At 35.1% G+C, this 20,281-nt stretch overlaps 3 protein-coding genes across 3 annotated transcripts; 1 reads left to right on the top strand and 2 right to left on the bottom strand.

Annotated features, from left to right (window-relative positions):
• Nucleotides 1-527: 527 nt before the first annotated feature.
• On the top strand, nucleotides 528-3,624 carry LOC116135039 (peroxisomal adenine nucleotide carrier 1-like). Its single transcript, XM_031420745.1, has 5 exons — nucleotides 528-832; nucleotides 1,623-1,854; nucleotides 2,161-2,307; nucleotides 2,791-2,951; nucleotides 3,143-3,624. Exons 1-5 carry the CDS (start codon nucleotides 690-692, stop codon nucleotides 3,420-3,422), a joined length of 963 nt encoding a protein of 320 aa, XP_031276605.1. The 5' UTR covers nucleotides 528-689; the 3' UTR covers nucleotides 3,423-3,624.
• Nucleotides 3,625-4,273: 649 nt separating this feature from the next.
• LOC116135071 (uncharacterized GPI-anchored protein At3g06035-like) lies at nucleotides 4,274-6,287 on the bottom strand. The gene is made up of 2 exons (XM_031420767.1): nucleotides 6,206-6,287; nucleotides 4,274-5,102 (listed from the first exon to the last, which is right to left on the bottom strand). The coding sequence occupies exons 1-2, from the start codon at nucleotides 6,279-6,281 to the stop codon at nucleotides 4,600-4,602; spliced, it is 579 nt and encodes a 192-aa protein (XP_031276627.1). The 5' UTR covers nucleotides 6,282-6,287; the 3' UTR covers nucleotides 4,274-4,599.
• Nucleotides 6,288-17,838: 11,551 nt separating this feature from the next.
• On the bottom strand, nucleotides 17,839-19,392 carry LOC116135062 (cytochrome P450 94A1-like). Its single transcript, XM_031420761.1, has one exon. The coding sequence runs from the start codon at nucleotides 19,390-19,392 to the stop codon at nucleotides 17,839-17,841; it is 1,554 nt and encodes a 517-aa protein (XP_031276621.1).
• Between the last annotated feature and the right edge of the window lie 889 nt (nucleotides 19,393-20,281).

Here is a 20,281-nt window from a genome sequence, read left to right as displayed (position 1 = left end):
AGATCATGTGGATCAATATATTCAGCTTAAATTTATGTATGAAATGCAAATGAAGATATTATATCAACTTAAAATTCAAAGTTATAATTAACATTATATAAAACATAGGTTCTCATCAATATGACTTATGACAACTAGGAAATACTAGAATTTTATCATTTCATGTTCTTATAAAAAATTAACATCTATCGGGTAAAACTATACAAATAAACCTGTTTCACTAACTTTCTCTTATAAACGCGACGTGTCAGATCACAATTGGTCAACTCATAATGAGTTTCGTCTAACCAAATGCAAGTTGATTAATTGCAAATTTACGAGCTATTATATTACGTTTGTGAGAGAAAGTTAATAAAAAGTGTTCGTTAATCTATCTTATGATATTTTTTAAAATAAAGACCCGGTTCGTATATGGATATCCATCCACCTTACCCATTTACAAAACGGCGTTAGTGTAGGCCGTTTAAGACAATGAAAGAAAAGAAGGAAGTTCACGTTTCCGATTCCCGAAAAGATACCATCACTTCACTTAACTGATTTCATTGGTTTCTCTTTACGTCACTTTCATTCTTCCCTCCCTCCTAACTCATTATTATAACTCAACGCTATGCCATTAACTCCTCCAAAATTCATGGATATTTTAGGCTCAATTATCGACATGTTTGAGTTGTAAATTTTGTGTTGTTAATATGGGCTTTGATCTTGAATCTGTGTCAGAGGCAACCTCAGGAGCCATTGGAGCTCTGGTTAGCACCACCATTTTGTACCCTCTTGATACTTGCAAGACCAAGTACCAAGCTGAAGTTCGAGCTCAACATCAGCAGAAGTACAGGTTAACTTCATTAAATTATGGATTTTTTTGTTGGGTCCTACTCCTAATGGTGTTTGTTTGAGATATTATTTTAGATATTTTTCACTTTACTAGCTCCACTCGACTCAACTGCCTCTGTTTCTAATGCTTTCTTTTCTTCTAGTTTTCAGTTAATTTACTTATTTATTCTTGAATTATTGAGCTGATAAGATTATTTTGACCAAACTGTTATAAATTATACCGAGAGAAAGGCAAGAACAAATCAAAATTTGAACTTCTGTTGTCCTTGTTATCTAATTATCTTAAGATGTACCATTTGTCCTATATGAATCAAACTGTTATTTTATTAGATGCGTGTTGTTGGTTATAATTTTTAAATTAAGAGAGATTCAAACTTAAGAATAACATATTAAGCATGTTAATTTTTAATTTCATGGAATTAAAATCATGGATGCTGGGATTAAATTCTCCCTCTCTAAATAGGATGATTTATCTAAGTTACATCAGTCCTTTTAATCAAACAAAATGTGATCCTTTGTACCAAGATGGAAGAATTATGACTGATAGTCTGATATTTACAAAGCATAAGCTTGATTCTGTCACATTCAATTAGTTTGTCTCTTAATTATAGCAGAAAATATAAGAGAAATGCAAAGCGAAGATATGATACTCATCTTCCCGGTTTTCATAATGGAATGCCTTTGATGATTTTAACATAAATTACTGTATTCTCAGCCTGAACTGTTAATTAAGTAACTGCAATGATGATTGTTATAGAACATTCCCTCTAAAAATCAGCTGTCTTGTTCAGGAATATTTCAGATGTTCTCTGGGAAGCGATTTCTACTCGACAGGTTCTTTCATTGTATCAGGGCCTGGGAACAAAGAATCTGCAGTCTTTCATTTCACAGTTCATTTACTTCTATGGCTATAGCTTCTTTAAGAGGCTGTATTTGAAGAAAAGTGGTAGCAAAAACATTGGAACAAAAGCAAATTTGATTGTTGCTGCAGCTGCTGGGGCATGTACTGTAATAATAACACAGGTAAGTGAAATTTTGAAGTCCTCTTTTGCTTGTAACTGATAGTATACATCTCTTCTCTTTAGATTTTATGGGGTGTCCTGAACCATGTGGTCTTGGTTTAGAAATTAAAAAATGTTTTGTTATAATATTTTGAACTATAACTCCAGTTCATAGTTTTGAATCCCTATATCCAAACATCACATCAGAAAATTTGTTTCTCTGTATGATCACATTTAACTTTATTGTCTATTTCTGCTTTTTATATATTGACGAGCTCTCCAATTTCAAATGTTGAATTCCCATTCTCTAACATTACTTGTCTTTCAGCCCTTGGATACAGCATCCTCAAAGATGCAGACAAGTGAATTTGGGAAATCCAAAGGACTTTGGAAAAGTCTTTCAGAGACTACTTGGACTGAGGCATTTGACAGTCTTGGCATATCTCTTCTCCTGACAGCAAACCCATCCATCCAGGCATTTGAATCCACCTTTATTTAAAATAGTTTGTATTTATGGCTTTTTCAGAGTAAAATTGGCTTCATTTATCTTATATGAAATCTTAGAGGTTGTATTAGCAATGGTGTGAGTTTGCTATGGACCATTTTTTTTCTTTTCTTTCTTGTTTGAATTCTGGTGATAAATATTAAAAACCCCAGTAACCCTGAAACAGATGTATTAGTAAAGGAGAGTCTCACTCAAAGCAGAAATTGAAATGAAAGGTGAACAAATATGAACAGTAGATAGCAGCTAACTCCTCATAGGCAAAGTCTCTAAAAGTTTTTAAAAGTAGCAACAGATGGATACATCAAGAGCAGACAGTAGGTTTTCATCCTGCCCAAAGTTCTGCTGAAAGTTTGTAACTTCTATTTCAGTTTACTATATATATTTTTTTTGCTTTTAAGAAATTTTGATGAACATGAAGATGTAAGCTGAAACTGGAAGTTTCATGTTGTACAGTACACTGCATTTGATCAGTTGAAACAAAGGCTTCTCAATAGGCGGCTGAAGAGAGAAAGTTCCAAAGAATCAGCCCCAGAAGCTCTTTCTGCGTTTTCTGCTTTCTTGCTTGGTGCAGTCTCAAAATGTATCGCCACATCCTTGACGTACCCGGCTATCAGGTAGATGTCATATTAACCAGTCTTCCTTAACATATAATTGCTCGCAAATAGTTTTTATCCTGATCTAAAGTTGTTTGAATCAAGATGTACCATGTTGTTTTGTCAAACAATTGAAAAATGCATCATTAATCGTTCATGTTGAAGTCATTTTACAGCTCTGTTGACAAAGTTAATGTATAAATTCTGGCCAGGTGTAAGGTCATGATTCAGGCTGCAGATGAAGACGAAGATGGGATCGAACAAGCTCCATTGAAAAACGAAAAGACAGTCTTAGGTGCAATCTATGCCATTTGGAAAAGGGAAGGTCCCCTGGGTTTTTACAAAGGATTACAAGCCCAGATCCTGAAGACTGTGCTAAGCTCAGCATTGCTTTTAATGATAAAGGAGAAGATCACAAAAACGACATGGGTTCTTATGATTGCCCTTAGGAAATTTTTGTTCATCAGCCGCACTAGGCTGAAGAATGCTTGATGAAATGCAGAAGTTTATCCATTTTGAATCCTCGTAAATGAAATGGCCCTGACGGAATTGTTCATCCCTAGATGGGTTTGAGGAAATGTAATAATAATTGATGGGGTGTGGAGGCAGTTTCTATTTTCATGAAGAAAGAATGTTACTGCAGCCACAGGGATATTTGTTTTGTTCAATAAAATTATCATGGTTTATTTTGCTACCTCTTAACATAGAAAATTTCACTTACAAATTATAGGTATTCAGATTTTATTTTGTGTTTCAGGATTTGTAAATAATCGAGAGATTGACCAAAGGATCAGTAATTATCAAGGGAATTTGATGGGGAGGCCCAATGTTAAAATGGATTCTTGTTCTCAAAGAACTGGTCGATAGCACATTCCCATGTATTATCCAGTATTAATATGCCTTCTCACATATAGGCTGAGCAGAAGAAAAAATACGACAAAGAGGGACGCTAAAAGTTCAGCCGAATATAAGACAAGTCCTAAATCCTAATATCATGAAAGAAAAACAACCCAATAACTTAAAACTTTAAGGTAGAAGACTAAACAATAAATCATGAAGCTATCATGCATTCATACTTCAGTAGCAAGGGAGCACAAAATTTTCAAGAAACTGCTGAAATTAAAGGGCTTGCTATCTGTGGATCCCAAATTCTCATGGAGTATATATCCTATATAAAATGATTATCTATAAATGTGGTTGATTTAAGTTCGGGAGATCTCAATGCCATTAGACAACTAAAATCCACAAGATGACAACAAAAGAAACAAAATGAAATGTCCAAGCAATCATAAACAGACTACATGATGCGTTACACAAAAAGGAATATATGAAAGAAGCTGCAGTAAAGAAAATAGCAATAGATTGTCTTATCCCCCATCCCCACTACAAACTTGAAAAGTTCGAAACTCAGATAACGATTTCAAATACAGATTCTGCTCCACTGAGTTAGCCTCTCTGACATTCCTCCATCATTCAGAACATGAATATAAAAGTAAATAATAAAATGAATTTATCAATACTCAAGAATAGCAAAAACCGGTCACATTTGATAATGTCGTGTTTCCTGTTTTGTTGAAGGGTCTAAACCATCTCTGTATTCTAATATTGCCCCTTTAAGTTGGAACGGTCAAACAAAGATACTCAAGGAAGAAGAGCCATAAACTGCACTTCAGAACATCACTAGAGCACCCATCAGTGAAAACAGTAAGTAGTAAGTGAAACTAATCTTGGAAAGCAAACTGGCTGAATTATATGTCACATAGCTTCCATCAGGTATGCTCGTGCTCAAAACAACAACAATCCAGTTACCTTCAGAACCAATACCAACTCCTGTATACTTGGTGTCATTGAGACTCTCTGAGTACTGAGACTGTGTGAAGTTTGAGAGCACAAGACTTGGAGTTAGGCCGGGAACGCAAGCAGGCATGATATTTCCACCCTTTGTGTTGGAGATATTTAAATGGCACTTCGCTAAAAGGTTTGGGTAGTTGGGAAGCTGAGGCTCACTGCCTGACACAGTGTTAGCACCTGTAGAGTTTGTACAGGGTTGATTCTTAAATTGATCAGCAAATTCATCAGCCAGACACTCTGCATTTTCATTTTTTGTCAAAGCTGTCAAGTTTAAGGATGTCCTATACTTGTTAATGCCCTGAAGAAGTGTTTCCTCCTCATCTGCAGAGAAAATATGGCAGAGAAGAAAAGTTAAGTATCAAAATGTCATTTGGACAGAAATTCGTTTCATGTCATGTTTCTAATAACAATCTATCTAATTGCTTAAAATTAACAATCAGATGGTTCAAATTATGATGTCTGCATCAAATCAGAAACAAATTTGAAACATGGGAAGACTTAAGATGGTAAGAATAGAAGTTCACGGGCATTTGGTAACTAAGACAGACTAAGATTGAAGATGTTCAGCGATCTATAGGTTACCGTTACCAGAATGCAACTTCATTACCAAACGTATAGGGAATCTGACTATATATTTGGAAAATAAGCTGAAGAGCTATATTGTGATAACTACAAAAAGTAATTATCACTTGTTATTAACTCTATCATTTTGTGATTTGTTATTTTATATACTACCAACCATCAAGTCTCCTCCATGTTTTAACAAGGCAGCAGTTTATGCAGCTAAAGTGTGAAAACATGTTCCACCATTATGGAGAAGTGAAATAATTATAAGAGGAATTAACAAATTTCCAATGTCCTCTAGCATTGCATAGACAATCAAACTGAAAAAAGATCCCCGAGTATAATAGATGTTTAACAAATGTGCACTCAAATTTTATTCTTTAGGGCATCAAAACTGATAGCAAATCCAGCTTCATGCCTTACAGACCTGCAAAATTTACAATCCAACACACCAAAATAACAATTTAAAAATGTTAAATCTGCCAAGAAATGTAATGTGCCAGACCCAGAGCATTGAAATCAACCTAAAAATATTAATGAGAGGAAACCGTAGCATTCAGTAACGTAAAAGTTATAAAATAGTTGAATTAAGAAGGATCTAATTCGATGCTTTAACAATAAGCAATATTGTCAAGGCAAGAAGCATTTTTATTCTAAAGAACAAATTTAGATCGGTTGTTCAGGTAAGCATAAAATTAGCAACTTGTACTTTACAATCAAGACATAAATGTATTTATTAACAATAATGAGATGTAAAGCAACTAAACAGCATTGCTTAAGTAACAAAGAAAACACCCAGATCTCATCTAACTTTGAGTTAATAAGACGCAATCAAAATTAAAATTAAAAAAAAAAAATACCAGTATCACATTTGACAGGAAGAGAGATGCAGAGAAAAGAAAAAAGAAGGAGAAGATGAAGGGAAGGAGAAGCCATTTTGTCCTTGCTCTTGTTTGTTTGTTTGTTGTTGCTGTTAATCAAGTTTGATGACTAAAAATAGAGAGATGACAATTGACAAGGAGTAGGAAGCTTGTAGCTTTCTTCAATTAATTCACTCGAGTCTGTTTAGAAGTTTCTTTCTTTGTTACTTATTTATTTTTCTAGCTAGGTGCTTGAAAGCATTGTTTTTATAACGACATCGTACTGGACTACTGGTAAATCCATCCAAAGTCTAAACCACGAAAATTAACAGTTAAAGATGTTATAAAAATGTATAAATACAATTTTAAATATAATTTAACCAAATACTAGATTATATAAACTAAACTAATAAACAAATTAATTTTATTTATTTTCCATGGGTTTATGAAATTTTACTTTGGGTTTATAACAATATCCCTTTAAACTATAATCAAATAACGGAAATCTCATGTAGTTATAGTAATGTACGGGGCAAAAATCGTATTAGACTTGACGAGACCCAATAAAGAAATAAACATATTACGGTCCAATGTCTTAACCCAATTCCGGTTGTGTCTACGTTTAAATCCATTTTGTGAATTGACCACTTTATGAGTTAGATTATCCTACAAGTTAAACTAAATCGGGCTCCAGCCCATTAGCCGACATTAATCCCAAAATAGGAATCGGAATCCTATTTACTTTTCATTTCAGTCAAAATCCAGAATCTTACTTGAAGTGGTAACCCTAATATGATAAAGGCAAGTGATAATATTTCCTTCATAATTGAGACTCATCTACCAAGTAGGACTCAGCGTTCTACTAGGACTCCAACCTCCCGGGTTCATTATATAAACAGATGTCAGCCCTCTCATAGGGCATTCAGAAATGACCCATAGCTCTTAGCTCCTAAATTCTTACTTTCAAGAATCACCACCCTTAGCCATTGCAAAGTTGTGCTCCACTAAAATACCTTCAACCTCACTGACTTGAGCGTCGGAATGCCTACGACAAACACCACACCAGTGTCACCCAAGCCTTCACGTTCCCTTTCTCTCTTTGTGCAAGTCCAGACTATCAGTAGCCCGTTTCTCACAATATCCATCCCTTCCGAATTAATCGTAAATTTTACCAGCTACAAGTAATAATAAAAATTCTTGTGCCATTAAATTTTGGATATTAAAATAAGAGTAAATGACATTTTCCCACCTATGGTTTGGTGAATCTGCAGTTCCCACCTATGGTTTGGTGAATCTGCAGTTCCCATCCCTGGTTTCATAAATTGCAGAGTCTCACATTTAAATTAACACCGTTACTTTTCTCTCAAAATAACCCTTCTATCTCAAATTTCTCTCAAATAACCCCTACAGGATCCTGGCCAAGCAAAAAATTTGGCCTAATTCCAACAGCATTGGACCTCCCCGACACCACCATCAGCATTCGCTTATCCTCCTCACCAAAACCCTCAACTCTTCCACATGATTGCACCTCGGCGAGGTGTTAGAATTTGGCTAGAAAGGTGCGACAAAACATGAAAACCTAAGGGAGAGGCAGTGGCAATCAACGGGCAATTGTGGTTGGTGATGTTAGGGGTTTTTATGGGGGAAAGCCGGTGATGCTATTGGTGGTGTTGGGGGTGGTTTCTAGTGTCGGGACCTACCGAAATTTGGATGAAACACTGATTGAAACTAAGAGCGGTAGTCGGTGATTGAGGGTTCAATCAGGCGGGGAGGTTTGGGGTTTTGATGTGGGGGTTGAGGGGATTGTAATGGTGGTGTCGGGAGAGGTCGATTGCACCGAGAACAGGCCAGAATGGCCTGAAATACTAGTAAGGTGAATTTGAGAAGTAAAGGGTTATTTTAAAATTTTTATCTTTGAAATGACCATTTTACCTTTTTAATTGTTTGATTAAACAGTTTTTTGTTAATTTAAGGGTGAGAATCTGCAATTTATGAAACCAAGGGTGAGAACTACAGATTTGCCAAACCTCGGGTGGGAAAATGTCGTTTACTCTTAAAATAACAAGTAGAAAGATAATAATATGTTAGGGAGAATTTTTTAATTTAATTAAACCTGAGGGGTTAAGAAATCCCTTTCAGTTTTAAGTAAAGCATGATTCATGAACAGTACAGATTAATTAAATAATTAATTAATCAAATACCAAATAATAAACACTTGATCCACCGACAACGACAGGTAAACTAAACTCGGAAGTCGGAACATTCCACCAAGAGTAAAGTTTCCTGTAACCTTTACTTAGAAAAAAGATCATTGTTTTTTTTTTCAATCTTTTTCTTATCATGTAACTCTCCTTTTGACGTTTATATATAATAATAATAATGATGAAAATGAGATTGATTTTTAATCTTCTGTAAATGTTAAAGAAAGTCTAAAAGAATGAGAAATACAGGAATAGATACAGTAAGTGATTGAAGAGCATCCCGATACTTACATGAAACAGTTTAGCAATACTTAAAGCAAACAATATTTATGTTGAAAATAATATCTAACAAAAATGTTTTTGTTATGCCTAAAAATAATGGCCGACATGTGCTGACATCATCTCTACCAATCAGGATTTAGCAAACTTCTCCATCCTCCATAATTTGACACGTATCCAAAGGCAAAAGAAATATAGGCTCCGTTTGATTCATTATTTGGTAGTTTTTAGAATAATCATTTGAAAAAAGTTAAATTGGGTGGGTATTACGATGTAGAATTTTAAAAATTAACATAAATACCCCTTATATTTATTTATTTACTAAACAACTCCAAATATAATATTCAAAATTAACAAAACACCCCCAATCCACTTATAAATAAGGACAGCTGGCCACCACCACCGGAGAGTGGTTGGAGTTGCCGCATCGGCGTATGACCGGCTCGATATTGTCGGTCGTGCGCTGATATGCCCTTTTCCGGCTAGATCTACCGTGGATTTGACCGAAAAAGGCCAGATCTGGCCATTGACGGTCAGATCTGGCCGCATTTGCTCATCAACGACGGCCAAAGATACAGCCCTCGTTGATGGTCAACGATGACCATATCTTGGCCGTCGTTGACGATTGTCTACAGCCAAAGATCTGGCCTTGTTCGGTCATATTCAACGTGGATCTGACCGGAAAAGGCTAGATCGGCGCATTACCTGCAAGATTCAGCCGGTAGTGCACCATTACACCAGATTCTGACTAGCTTTCGACAGTGGTGGCCGGAATCTGGTAAATTTGGGTTGCTGGGGTGTTTTTGTCAATTTTTAAAATTTTTTTTGGGGTTGTTTAGTTAAATTAACAAATTTAGGGGGATTAAGGGAATTCAATAATTTAGAAAACTATTTTCAAAATAGGTGAAATAAAGTTAACTTTTTTTGGGAAAACTAATTTTCCCAATATGTGAACCAAACAGAGCCATAGTTGTCAAAACCCAAACCGCCTCAAGGATTTATGCCTGAGTGAATTTGGTTCGCACACATGTCCTAACCCCATTTAATTTAAGGATATACATGAGAGTTCTCAATGAATGAGAAGGCAAGAAGAATCTTCACGACATCAAACAACTTGCAAAAAACAATCATTACCTTGAGTAAAATAGGTATAAATAGGCAGCTCTCCCTCATAAAATAGAGGTGAGAGACACACAAATTACACAAAGCAAATAGCAAAGACACTATTAGAAAGAGATTGATTTAACATTCTCTTAGAACACAAATACTTGTAATCCCAGATCGCAGATCGTAACCTCTTGTAAGCTTGTGTAACAATTAGAAATGAACACTTATATAAACAACTATAGTGGATGTAGGAGTCGCTTTTAAGCATTTGAACCACTATAAAAACTCTCTTATCAACTTAACTTTATGTACTTACATGCTACTATTATCACAATACTTTACCCACTAACTATAATTTGTTCACGTGTAACTTCTTAGTGCTTTACACGTGCAAAATCGTTGGTGTCAAAATCAAACATCAACGGCTTTAAATCAATAACAAACCAAATAAAGCAATAGATAATGAGTTACCACCAATTACGTGCCAATATAATAAATTGAATATTAATTACATAATTAAATACAATTAAGATAAGCACAAAAATATAAGAAAAGCAAAATGCAATAGATTACCAAAATATATTTTTTTTTACTTAAAGGGGGCATTTGAATCATATAATGTTTTATTATAGGGGGAAATTTTATTAACAGAAAAAAAGATTACCTTGAAAATTACTAAGAATGTTTAGAAAATGTGTTTGGTTAGTTCGAATAAATTGGTGAATAATATGTTTGGTTGGGAGGATAAATGAGTGGGTATATTATTTAGATTACTAAATTGCCCTCATTTTTAAATATTAATATAATAGTATTTTTTATTATTATTATTTGAATAATTTCTTTTAACCCCTCAACTTTTTAGATTTAGCAAAAACACCATAGCAACCAAAAATGTTTTAAACTTAACAAAAACACCCCTCCCCACCCCAAGCCATTGCCGACAACCAGCCACCGCTGCCGCCGGTAGTGCCACAGATCTGAAAAACCATGAAGAGGTGGCGGAAAAATGATGGAAAACATGTAAACAAGACATGCAATCTAAGATATGAATTATAGGATTCAAAACTTTAAATAAAACATAAATTAACATTATACATTCTCCTTAAAGCTTAGGTTTGACGAAGCCAGGATTCAAAGTTATGAACCCTCCACACTTTAACACCACCTTGAGAGAAAGAGAGGGTGGCCGAACTTAAGAGAGAGCTTGTGTTTTTCTTTTGAGTGAACAATGAACAACTTGACCTAAAATGCAACCATTTGCATTTATATATACACGGGTCATTTTGTTATTCCTTCTTTTCACTTGTATACCCTAATAAAATCTTATTCTAAAAGGAGCCCAAACATTTATTAATTTGGCCTTTGAATAATTAATACTATTCAAGGGCCCATGTAAACTACACTAGTTTACATTAACAACCCGTAAGTCTACCCTTTTGCCCTTTAACTATTAAAATGTTATTTTAGTTCATCTCATTTATCTTAACGCTTTGGATTTCCTGAAGTCAAGCGACGTTTGGATGGAAACTATCTCTTGCCATTGATTGCGACCACATGTCATCAATCAACGGGAAGGAGTAACCGTCACGCTTAGAGAAATCAAATCGTCGCTTTTCTCCGTTGAAATAATTGAGCGACAACTCGTTTCCCTCCTCCATATTAAATGCGCTCTCATCCGTATTTAATGCTCTGATAAGGAATGTCGTTTCAGCATTACTTACATTTAATGCGCATGGCTAGCACTTATTGCGCGTAAGACACGTCTGTCAGAGTAAAAGGTATTTCATTAATGGATTAGCTGCCAAAGCGCAACGGATAACATTTGAAGAGGTCGTTAGGGCAAAAACACTTTTTGTCACATGTTAGTTGCGAAGTGATGTGACGGTCAATTGCGAAGCGACATGGCGGTCAGTTGCAAAGCGATATGATTCCTTCCCTTCAGCAAAAAATACACTAAGTATGGCCAAGTCGCGGACCTCGGTCAAAATAATAGGCGCATCAATACGACACTGAATAAGGTATGGTCTAAGTCGTAGACCTTGCGGAAGGAGACCATTTCAGGTCGCCTATGTGGAAATGTCTTGCGACCTCCTTGTAGCCAGGTCGGATCGATAAAGCGTCATTCGGAACATGTCAACTCAAGGCATAATTGTGAAGTTCTCAAGGTTCGATTCTCAAACCTTAAAAACTAGGGGACTTCTGTTATGCCTGAAAAAGTAGGGCTAACAAAGAGTCTTGTCAGCATGGGGTGGTCAGAACTTAAGAAGGTTCCACGACCGCTTAGTTGCGGCCACGTCGCGTGATGACGTGAGTGGCATGCTGCTGCCAGTGTAGTGGGTGTGCGCCAAGTTGGCGAATGGTTGGAAACCGTCCACGTGTCCAATCCCTGCACAAGTCGAAGAAACCACTCAGGCATGTGAGCTATTGGATAAGGGTGCACCCATGATGGATGAACCCAAGGGGCGTGAGAAGTGGAAACTGCCAAAGGCAATTTCTTACGAACCACCGCCCATATAAAAGAAAGTTTTTTTTTTTTCTTTTAGAGAAGATACACACCAATATACACAAAGATATACACACACTCTCTCTCTAAAAATTGAAAAGAAAAATACTCTACGCAGTTTCTTCTTCCAGATTCAATTTTTGCTTCAGAGATAAAGAGAAGAGGTATTTATGCTGTGTAAATTCATTGTAATTCGTTTATATACAAAATGTGATTGCAATGGGTGACTATGATCTTGGGATTAGTTTAGGATATATGTTATTCTGTGTTTTTCCAACATTGGTATCAGAGCATTTGGTTTATATTGTTTTAAATTCGTACTGTTATGTTAAAGCATGTTGCTTGTTGATTAAATGCAAGTTCTGAATTTTGAATTTTTTGTGCATAAAAAGTTGTTTTTTTGGTAATGATAATTAGACTATTATATTCCTTATGAAATTATGAAGAAAATGGTTTTTGAATCATAAAAAATGGAGTTAAAATGACTTAGATATGCATCTTTAAAGTTTCGGGTTTCTGTACGGGTTAATTTTCGGGTCGGGTACCAAGTTGCAGACCCAGACAGAGGTTGAAGATGACAAACGACCGACATGTCGTTTTAACTCCAGCCTTATATATGACAAGTTGTTTTTTTTGTTTTACTTCTTTTTAATAAAAACATGCAAACTAATGTGGTTGGTGAGACTTGAACCCAAGTCTCCAAGGAAAAAGCCCAACTTTTTGATTTGTGTTAGCCATATTTACAAATCACATATATTCATCTCCGGCCCAACCCAAAAACCAAAATAAAAATGGGTCAAGTTGACCCGCGGATCTGACCTAGTACATTAAAACGGGTTAGTCAAACCTGACCCATAAGCTCAAACAGGTCGGTCAAACCCAATCAACACCCGACCAATAAAGGTCAAACGAGTTAGTCAAACCCGACCCATAAGATCAAACAAGTCAAATCGGGTCAAAATTGACCCGGTTAAATGTGAAACGGGTCGAATCGACCCAAATTCCGTGTGAGGTGTGTGGAGTACCCTTCCGGCGCGTGGATGCTTCTGAGGGCGTGTGGCTGCCTCTGGGCGGCGTGTGAAGTGTTCTAAATTTTTTTTCTTTGCTGTGAAGAAGAGAATGCATAATTGGTATGTTATTATGAGTAATTTTGTTATTAAGCCATGAACACGTATATATATATATTATTTATCAAATATAGTCGACCTTTATTTGATAAATAAATAGCTTTTTTTTTTGTATTTGTTACAAAAAAATGTTACGTTGTAGACGTGCAATGGTTGCTAGAACACCCGCTCAAAAGGAAAGGGTTATGAACATGATTAGAACTCTACAAACTCACACCTTAATATTAAGAGACACAAAGGATGAGTTGGTGCAACTCCTAAATCATTTCATTCATGTGAATGAAAAGATTCAAGAAATTGTCTGGATAGGGGGATTAAAGGAAGATGAGTCGAAATACAAAGTCCTTAGAGAGACTTTTGGTTACCCTAGTCTCGTAGGTCTCCTTGATTTGGTTTAGAACAAGCTGAAAGTTCAAAACCTTAAAGATGATAATAAAGATTATAGACGTTTAGTCAACAGCTACATCAAGGAGTACATAGATTGGGGTGCCAAAAAGACAGCTGGTGCATCTATAGGAGTCTCCACTCGTAAAGGACATCACAAGAAATTGAGAGTTCCCTTGCCTAGGGTTAATTACAAATTAGATAAAGACCTTAGGATAAGGATTATCAGATCCTTCCCAGTTTTAGGAATGTGGCAATACACTTAATTTTTTTTGGAAATTGTATGTTTTAATTTCATTACATGTTGCATTCTATTTACATAATGGAATTGGTTTTTTTTTGTTTTTTTATTAACATTTAAATTTTTATGTGAATTTATTATAATTAAAATGATTATGTCTTAATATTATTTTAGAATTGCAATTAATTATATCTATGATAATTGGAAATTGGAATTTTGGATGACGATTGTTGACATTGTTAACTTTTGATTCCAAATCTAATATACAATTATTATTGATATAATTAATTAAAGATATATGTATGTTTTGAGCATTGAATAACATGCATTATCCAATGTGTAATTTTTTTTTAGAAATGACATCTGCATCTAAGAACATTGTCGCCAAACTTAATAAAGGAGAAAAATTTAACGGTGACAATTATGAGATATGGAGCATGAAAATCCAATATGTCTTGGAAGAACAAGAGATTCTTGAAGCTCTTACCACAACCATGGAAGAGCCTAAAGAAAGAGTCACGGCTCAACATAGAAGAGACCGTGCAGCTTATGACATGTGGAAGAAGAAGAATTCCACTGCTCGCATCACTTTGTTGAGTAGCATGGACAATGATCTCATAAAAAAGTACCGGGATTACGAATTAGCAAAGGACATGTGGTCCGCCCTTACTACAAAGTTTGGTGGTACGTCTATTACCAAACTCCGGTTACTCACTATCAAGTTTGAAACATATAAGAAAAAGCCTGAACATACTATAAAAGTACATTTACGGAACTTGTCAAACATGATAAGTGATTTGAGAGATGCAGGTCATGTCCTAACTGATGAACAACATGTTCAAGCTGTCATAAGATCATTGCCTCAAAATTGGAAACATATGAAAATACACCTTACCCACAATGAGGGCATCAGAAATTTAGAAGATGCCACACGACATTTGGAACTAGAAGAAGATCGCCTTAATGCGAGTAAGGCAAATACTGATGTGTATATGGCTAGTTCCAGTTCACATGGTGGGAAGGGATTTAAACATAAATTCCAAGGTGGGTCCCAAAGAAAAGGCAATACTGATAAGGCTCAAGGGAAGAAGAGAAAGTTTTTAAAACACGGAAAAGGAAAGCATCCTACCAAGAAGAGAAATATGGCAAAGGTGAAATGTTATAACTGTGGTAACAAGGGACATTTAGCTCGCGATTGTTGCGAGCCAAAGAAGGTAAATTACTTGTTTGCACAAGTAAGTTATATAAATGTTTCCAGTTCTGTTTTTCTAACTGAATCTCAACCTTTGTGGACAATAGATTCAACAGCAACAGACCACATATCGAAAGACATGAGTGCTTTTGTGAAATTTCAACGAATACCACGGGAAACAAAATGGATATATGTAGGTAACAATTCAAAAGTGGAAGTTAAAGGGATCGGCACATGCAAATTGATCATGCGTAGAGGTCGAATCCTATACCTACATGACGTGTTATATATACCCGATATTCGTCGAAATTTGATTTCCGTGTTAGAACTTATTAAACTTGGTTTTAATTTAAACTTTTCCAGTACTGGTGTCCATTTATTTTTGGACACAACATACTATGGTTGTGGTTATTTTTCTGATGGTTTTATAGTACTTGACATTGCTCATAATTATAGTAATGTTTGTTTTTCCTTTATTATATCTTCCAATAATAATGATGTGAATGTATGGCGTACAAGGTTTGGCCATGTTGGCCAACAACGAATGAATATACTAGCAAGAGAAGGCTTGTTAGGATCCTTAACAAAAGTAGACTTAACTACTTGTGAACATTGCCTAGCTGGAAAAACGGCAAGAAAACCATTTGGAAAAGCGATAAGAGCTGAAGTTCCATTGCAACTAATTCATTCTGACATATGTGGTCTAATGAATGTGAGGGTTAGACATGAGGCTGTTTATTTCATCACATTTATAGATGACTTCATTTGATAGATTATGTTTTCTTGATTTCTCAAAAATCAGAAACTTTAGAATGCTCTCAGAAGTTTAAAAATATTTAGCAAAAAAAGAATACAGGACATTAGTCAATGGTCAAAAGAGTTATTACTTAATACAATCCTACAACGCAATTGTGAAAAAAATAATGAGTCGGCATTTTATTTAAAAAAATATTAGATAGGATAATGGTTCGCCGTTGTTCGACTACTGACTTCGTGCAATTCAACAGCCACTATAATGGTTCGCCAAATGGCTTCTCATAATAATTCTGTAGTGAAATTGGTGTTTTAGCAAAAGGAATACGGGACATTGCATTACATTTAGCAGAACCTATTACTACAAAAGAGTTATTACCTTTAGCAGGAACTATACAATAAAAAATATTGTCAATCAAGTGACAGTAACAAAACATATCAAATATATACAAATTAAAAATTGAGTACCTCTGTTTATTTCTGTTAATGATGTACCAAAACATAAATATATTTCTACATTAATTTAAAAAATACAAAATATCAATTCCTTCACATTCCCATAAATATCTCTAACCCTTTATATTAATTCCACATACCCAGCACTACATAAACACATAAGTTGTATCAATAATACAACTTATCAATCCCTTCATATTCATATAAATAACTCTAACCCTTCACATTAATATCAAACAAATACATCGTATCAATTATCAATCCCCTTTACTTTCAAATAAATATCTCTCTCTTTAATGTTGATTAAACACATCCATAAATCATGAATTTATTAATACAAAAAAAATCAAACAGCAATTAAATCAAGTGACATGTGACAAAAAATTCTACGCATCCACATGTCTCACATCGTCACCAATCATATACAGTCACATGTTGGATAATCGTCTAACATATTAAAATGAAACAATTATAGAGCTTAAAAAAATCCTACATAACAATCAAATAAGGTATGTCTTAAGATTATATAAATATATACATATAGATAGATATAGATGGATGTATTTAAGTACTTGTGTATCTAATAATTATCAATCACAATTAATCTAAAAATAGATGAAATACGAAATTATTAATTGTAATAATTATTAATCACAATCAATATAAAAAGATACATGAGATAATAAAAAATTTAAAAATGAAACAAATTTTATTAAACGATGGTATGGATAATACGTCGTAGAAGAGATATACGGTGTTACTTACACACATCATGGTTGTTAGTATCCTACGATACTCGATACGTATCATACGATACGATTCGATACAGGTCGTCAACGATACGTATCAAAGAGTGTATCCTAAACCTTTCGATATGTTGATATGTATCTTACGATACGATACGTATCCTTAAAAATATCGATATAAATCGATACGATTTTATTAATTTGGGCCAAAGGTCCAAAAAATTTTTTTGGCCGAAATCGAGTCACCCCAACCCGATTCACTAAAACCTGTTTAAATTTACCTATTTTGCATAGAAAAAGTGAAGAGGAATATGTATTGCTCATTTTATATGATAATAATAATATAAGTGGTGACATAGATATTGACATTGATCTTGGAATTTTTTGATTAATTTTGATTATGTAATACCGTAATTTAAAGTCAATAATACTACAAAATTCTTTAATTAATCTTGGGGATGATATTAATTTTTAGAAAATTTTGATTTTTTATTAATTTTTTTTAAAAAGATGTATCTTACGATATAATATGATACGCGATACACGATTCAAAAAATTAGATTTTTGATATACGATACGATACACGATGTGACAACATGACACGCATAAGTAAAATCAAGTTTAAAAAATGCAGGGTTTGAGTATTATACAAATTCAGTACTCAATTCATCACAGTCCACAGACGCACGTCTTTCCTTCACTGCCACAGGTAAGCCATCTTTCATCCTTAAAGTCAAAGATAACACATAGCTCCGACACGTTTCCTTATCCTGTACGTCCATTAAGAAATTCTCAATCACACACGCTGCAATCGACTTCATCTGAATATAGGCCATATATTTCCCCAGACACACTCTCGGCCCCGCTTGAAATACTGGGTACCGAAATGGGTTCTCGGGACGAAAAATTCCATTTTCCAGCCATCTTTCAGGTAAATATTCGTGCCAATTCTCGCCCCATATGCTCTCCATTCTCCCCATCGCATATGTATGATAAGAAATATCCCATCCTTTGCCGATAAATGTACCGTCCGGCAAGACATCGTCGTTCATGCAAGTTTTGGAATCAAATGGTACCGGTGGGTACAATCGCATCGCTTCGGATAATGCTGCATGCAAATAATGCATATCTCGGAGCTCATCAAAACTGTAAATATCGCTGACACTTTTCCTGTTTCGGACCCGAATCGACTCAAGCTCCTTGAGTATCTTTTGCTCAACATTCGGGTGAGAAGATAATAGCCAAAAGAACCAAGTTAACGCTGATGAGGACGTGTCTCGTCCTGCAAGAATGAAGCTTATGACGATATCTCGGAGGAATTCGGTTGAATATTGGTCGTGGTTTCTAATAAACCGTGAAAGTAAATCTTCATTCATATTCTCTGCATTTTCTTTTGCTTCCATTTTTGCTCGAATAATAATATCATTGGCGAATGCGTGGACTTTTTGAATTGATTTTCTGAGTCGACGTTCTGATTCCGTGTTAAAGAACTTCTTGATTCTCCATGGAGACCTGAATCGGTAAGCACTCAGAGTGGCTGCCTCTTCAAACGCCCGCATAAATTCGGTTTCACCGGTTCCATCTCCTTCGAGACAACCCGGATCAACGTTAAAAGAAACTTTACATATGTTGTCAAATGCAAACCGCTCCAAAGTATCCTGCAAATCCAACACTTGTTCTGTTTTTGAGGCCCTCCTTAATATGGGAAGTAACCTGGACGAAATCTCGGACCGAACATTCTCCACAACGAAATTTCGGAGCGATTTTGTGTTGAACTCATAACTAGCAGTTTTCCTCTGGACTTTCCACAACTCTCCGTCGGAGTTAAAGATTCCGCTGCCCAGGAGATCTTCAACATTCTTAATGAACCGGTCACCTTTCGGGTAGTTCTCAAAGTTAGTCTTGAGAATATACTCGACGTTTAAAGGGTTGGCCGTCGCGATGCCACGCACATTGACGGGACGGCAAATGAAAACAGTGTTGGTGGGGTTTTTTTTAAGATTTTCAGTTGTCCACTCGAGAAACCGGTTCCGGTTTTTGAAAATTCCCGGAAAATGTCCTAGTATAGGATAACATGTACCATTACCATAGGCTTTGGCGAGGGGTTGTTTTTTGTTTGAAGGGTAAAAGTAAAAGTACATAGAGAAACAAAGAAACAAGACGAAGAAGAAGAGAGTTTGAAGAGAGAAGAATTCCATGGCTAGCTAGAAGCCTTTGAGGTTCTTCCATCTTACAGAATACAGAGTGATAATATATATACATGGCGACGAGTTGCACGACTTCAATTTTTAATCTGTGCACGATTTCCTTGCAATTTGGTTTAATATATTGATTTAAAGCAATAGTTAAATAAATATGATGATTTCCTTTTGATTTTTGAATGAAATGGAAGCGTAGAATTTTGCTATGAGAGGTTTTGTTTACTGATGCACGTTCTACACAGTTGACTTGATTTGCATGAAACATGTGGTTAATTTTTAATAGTCGTTTCTATTTTTTTATTTTGAAGCTTTCTTTATCCGACTTTAGCTTCTACAATACTGAAATGAACACCAGAAAACCATGTAAAATAATCTCTCGTTTGTGTGGAAACTAATTTGTTGCCGGATACAGTGGTTAAAGAGCACAATTATCTTAAAACGATATTTAATATACATTAACCAGGTGATCGAGTGGTTTGATAAGAACACTTGAATATATTATTTAAGAGATTTTAAGTTTAAGTCATTCTTCGATTTCTAATAAAAATAACCAATAAAGCTCTTATCCAATCGATAGTTCCAAGGTCTTGATAGATTAATTGAGGTGCGTGTAAGTTGGTCCACACATACTGTTATATATATATATATATATATAATATACGTTTCACTTTTAGTGCAATCGAATGAATGGTTTGTCTTCCAAAATACCTGAGGAAACGAATCTTATCAAACCTTTTCGGACTCACCACTCAAATGAATTCAAAAACTTGCATTTGGAAAGACAATGTATAGGGGTCAAAATGTGAAGTTTAAGCGATGAACTTGGTTAAATTTATGCCCGGAGTCACGAATAGCTCACTAAGCTCAGCCCAGCTACTCACTGTCA

Source organism: Pistacia vera, unplaced genomic scaffold, assembly GCF_008641045.1.
Source record: "Pistacia vera cultivar Batoury unplaced genomic scaffold, PisVer_v2 Contig293, whole genome shotgun sequence".
NCBI classification, from domain to species: domain Eukaryota; kingdom Viridiplantae; phylum Streptophyta; class Magnoliopsida; order Sapindales; family Anacardiaceae; genus Pistacia; species Pistacia vera.
The sequence above is the reverse complement of the archived record's forward strand: the minus strand, read 5'-3'. Positions and strand labels throughout refer to the sequence as shown.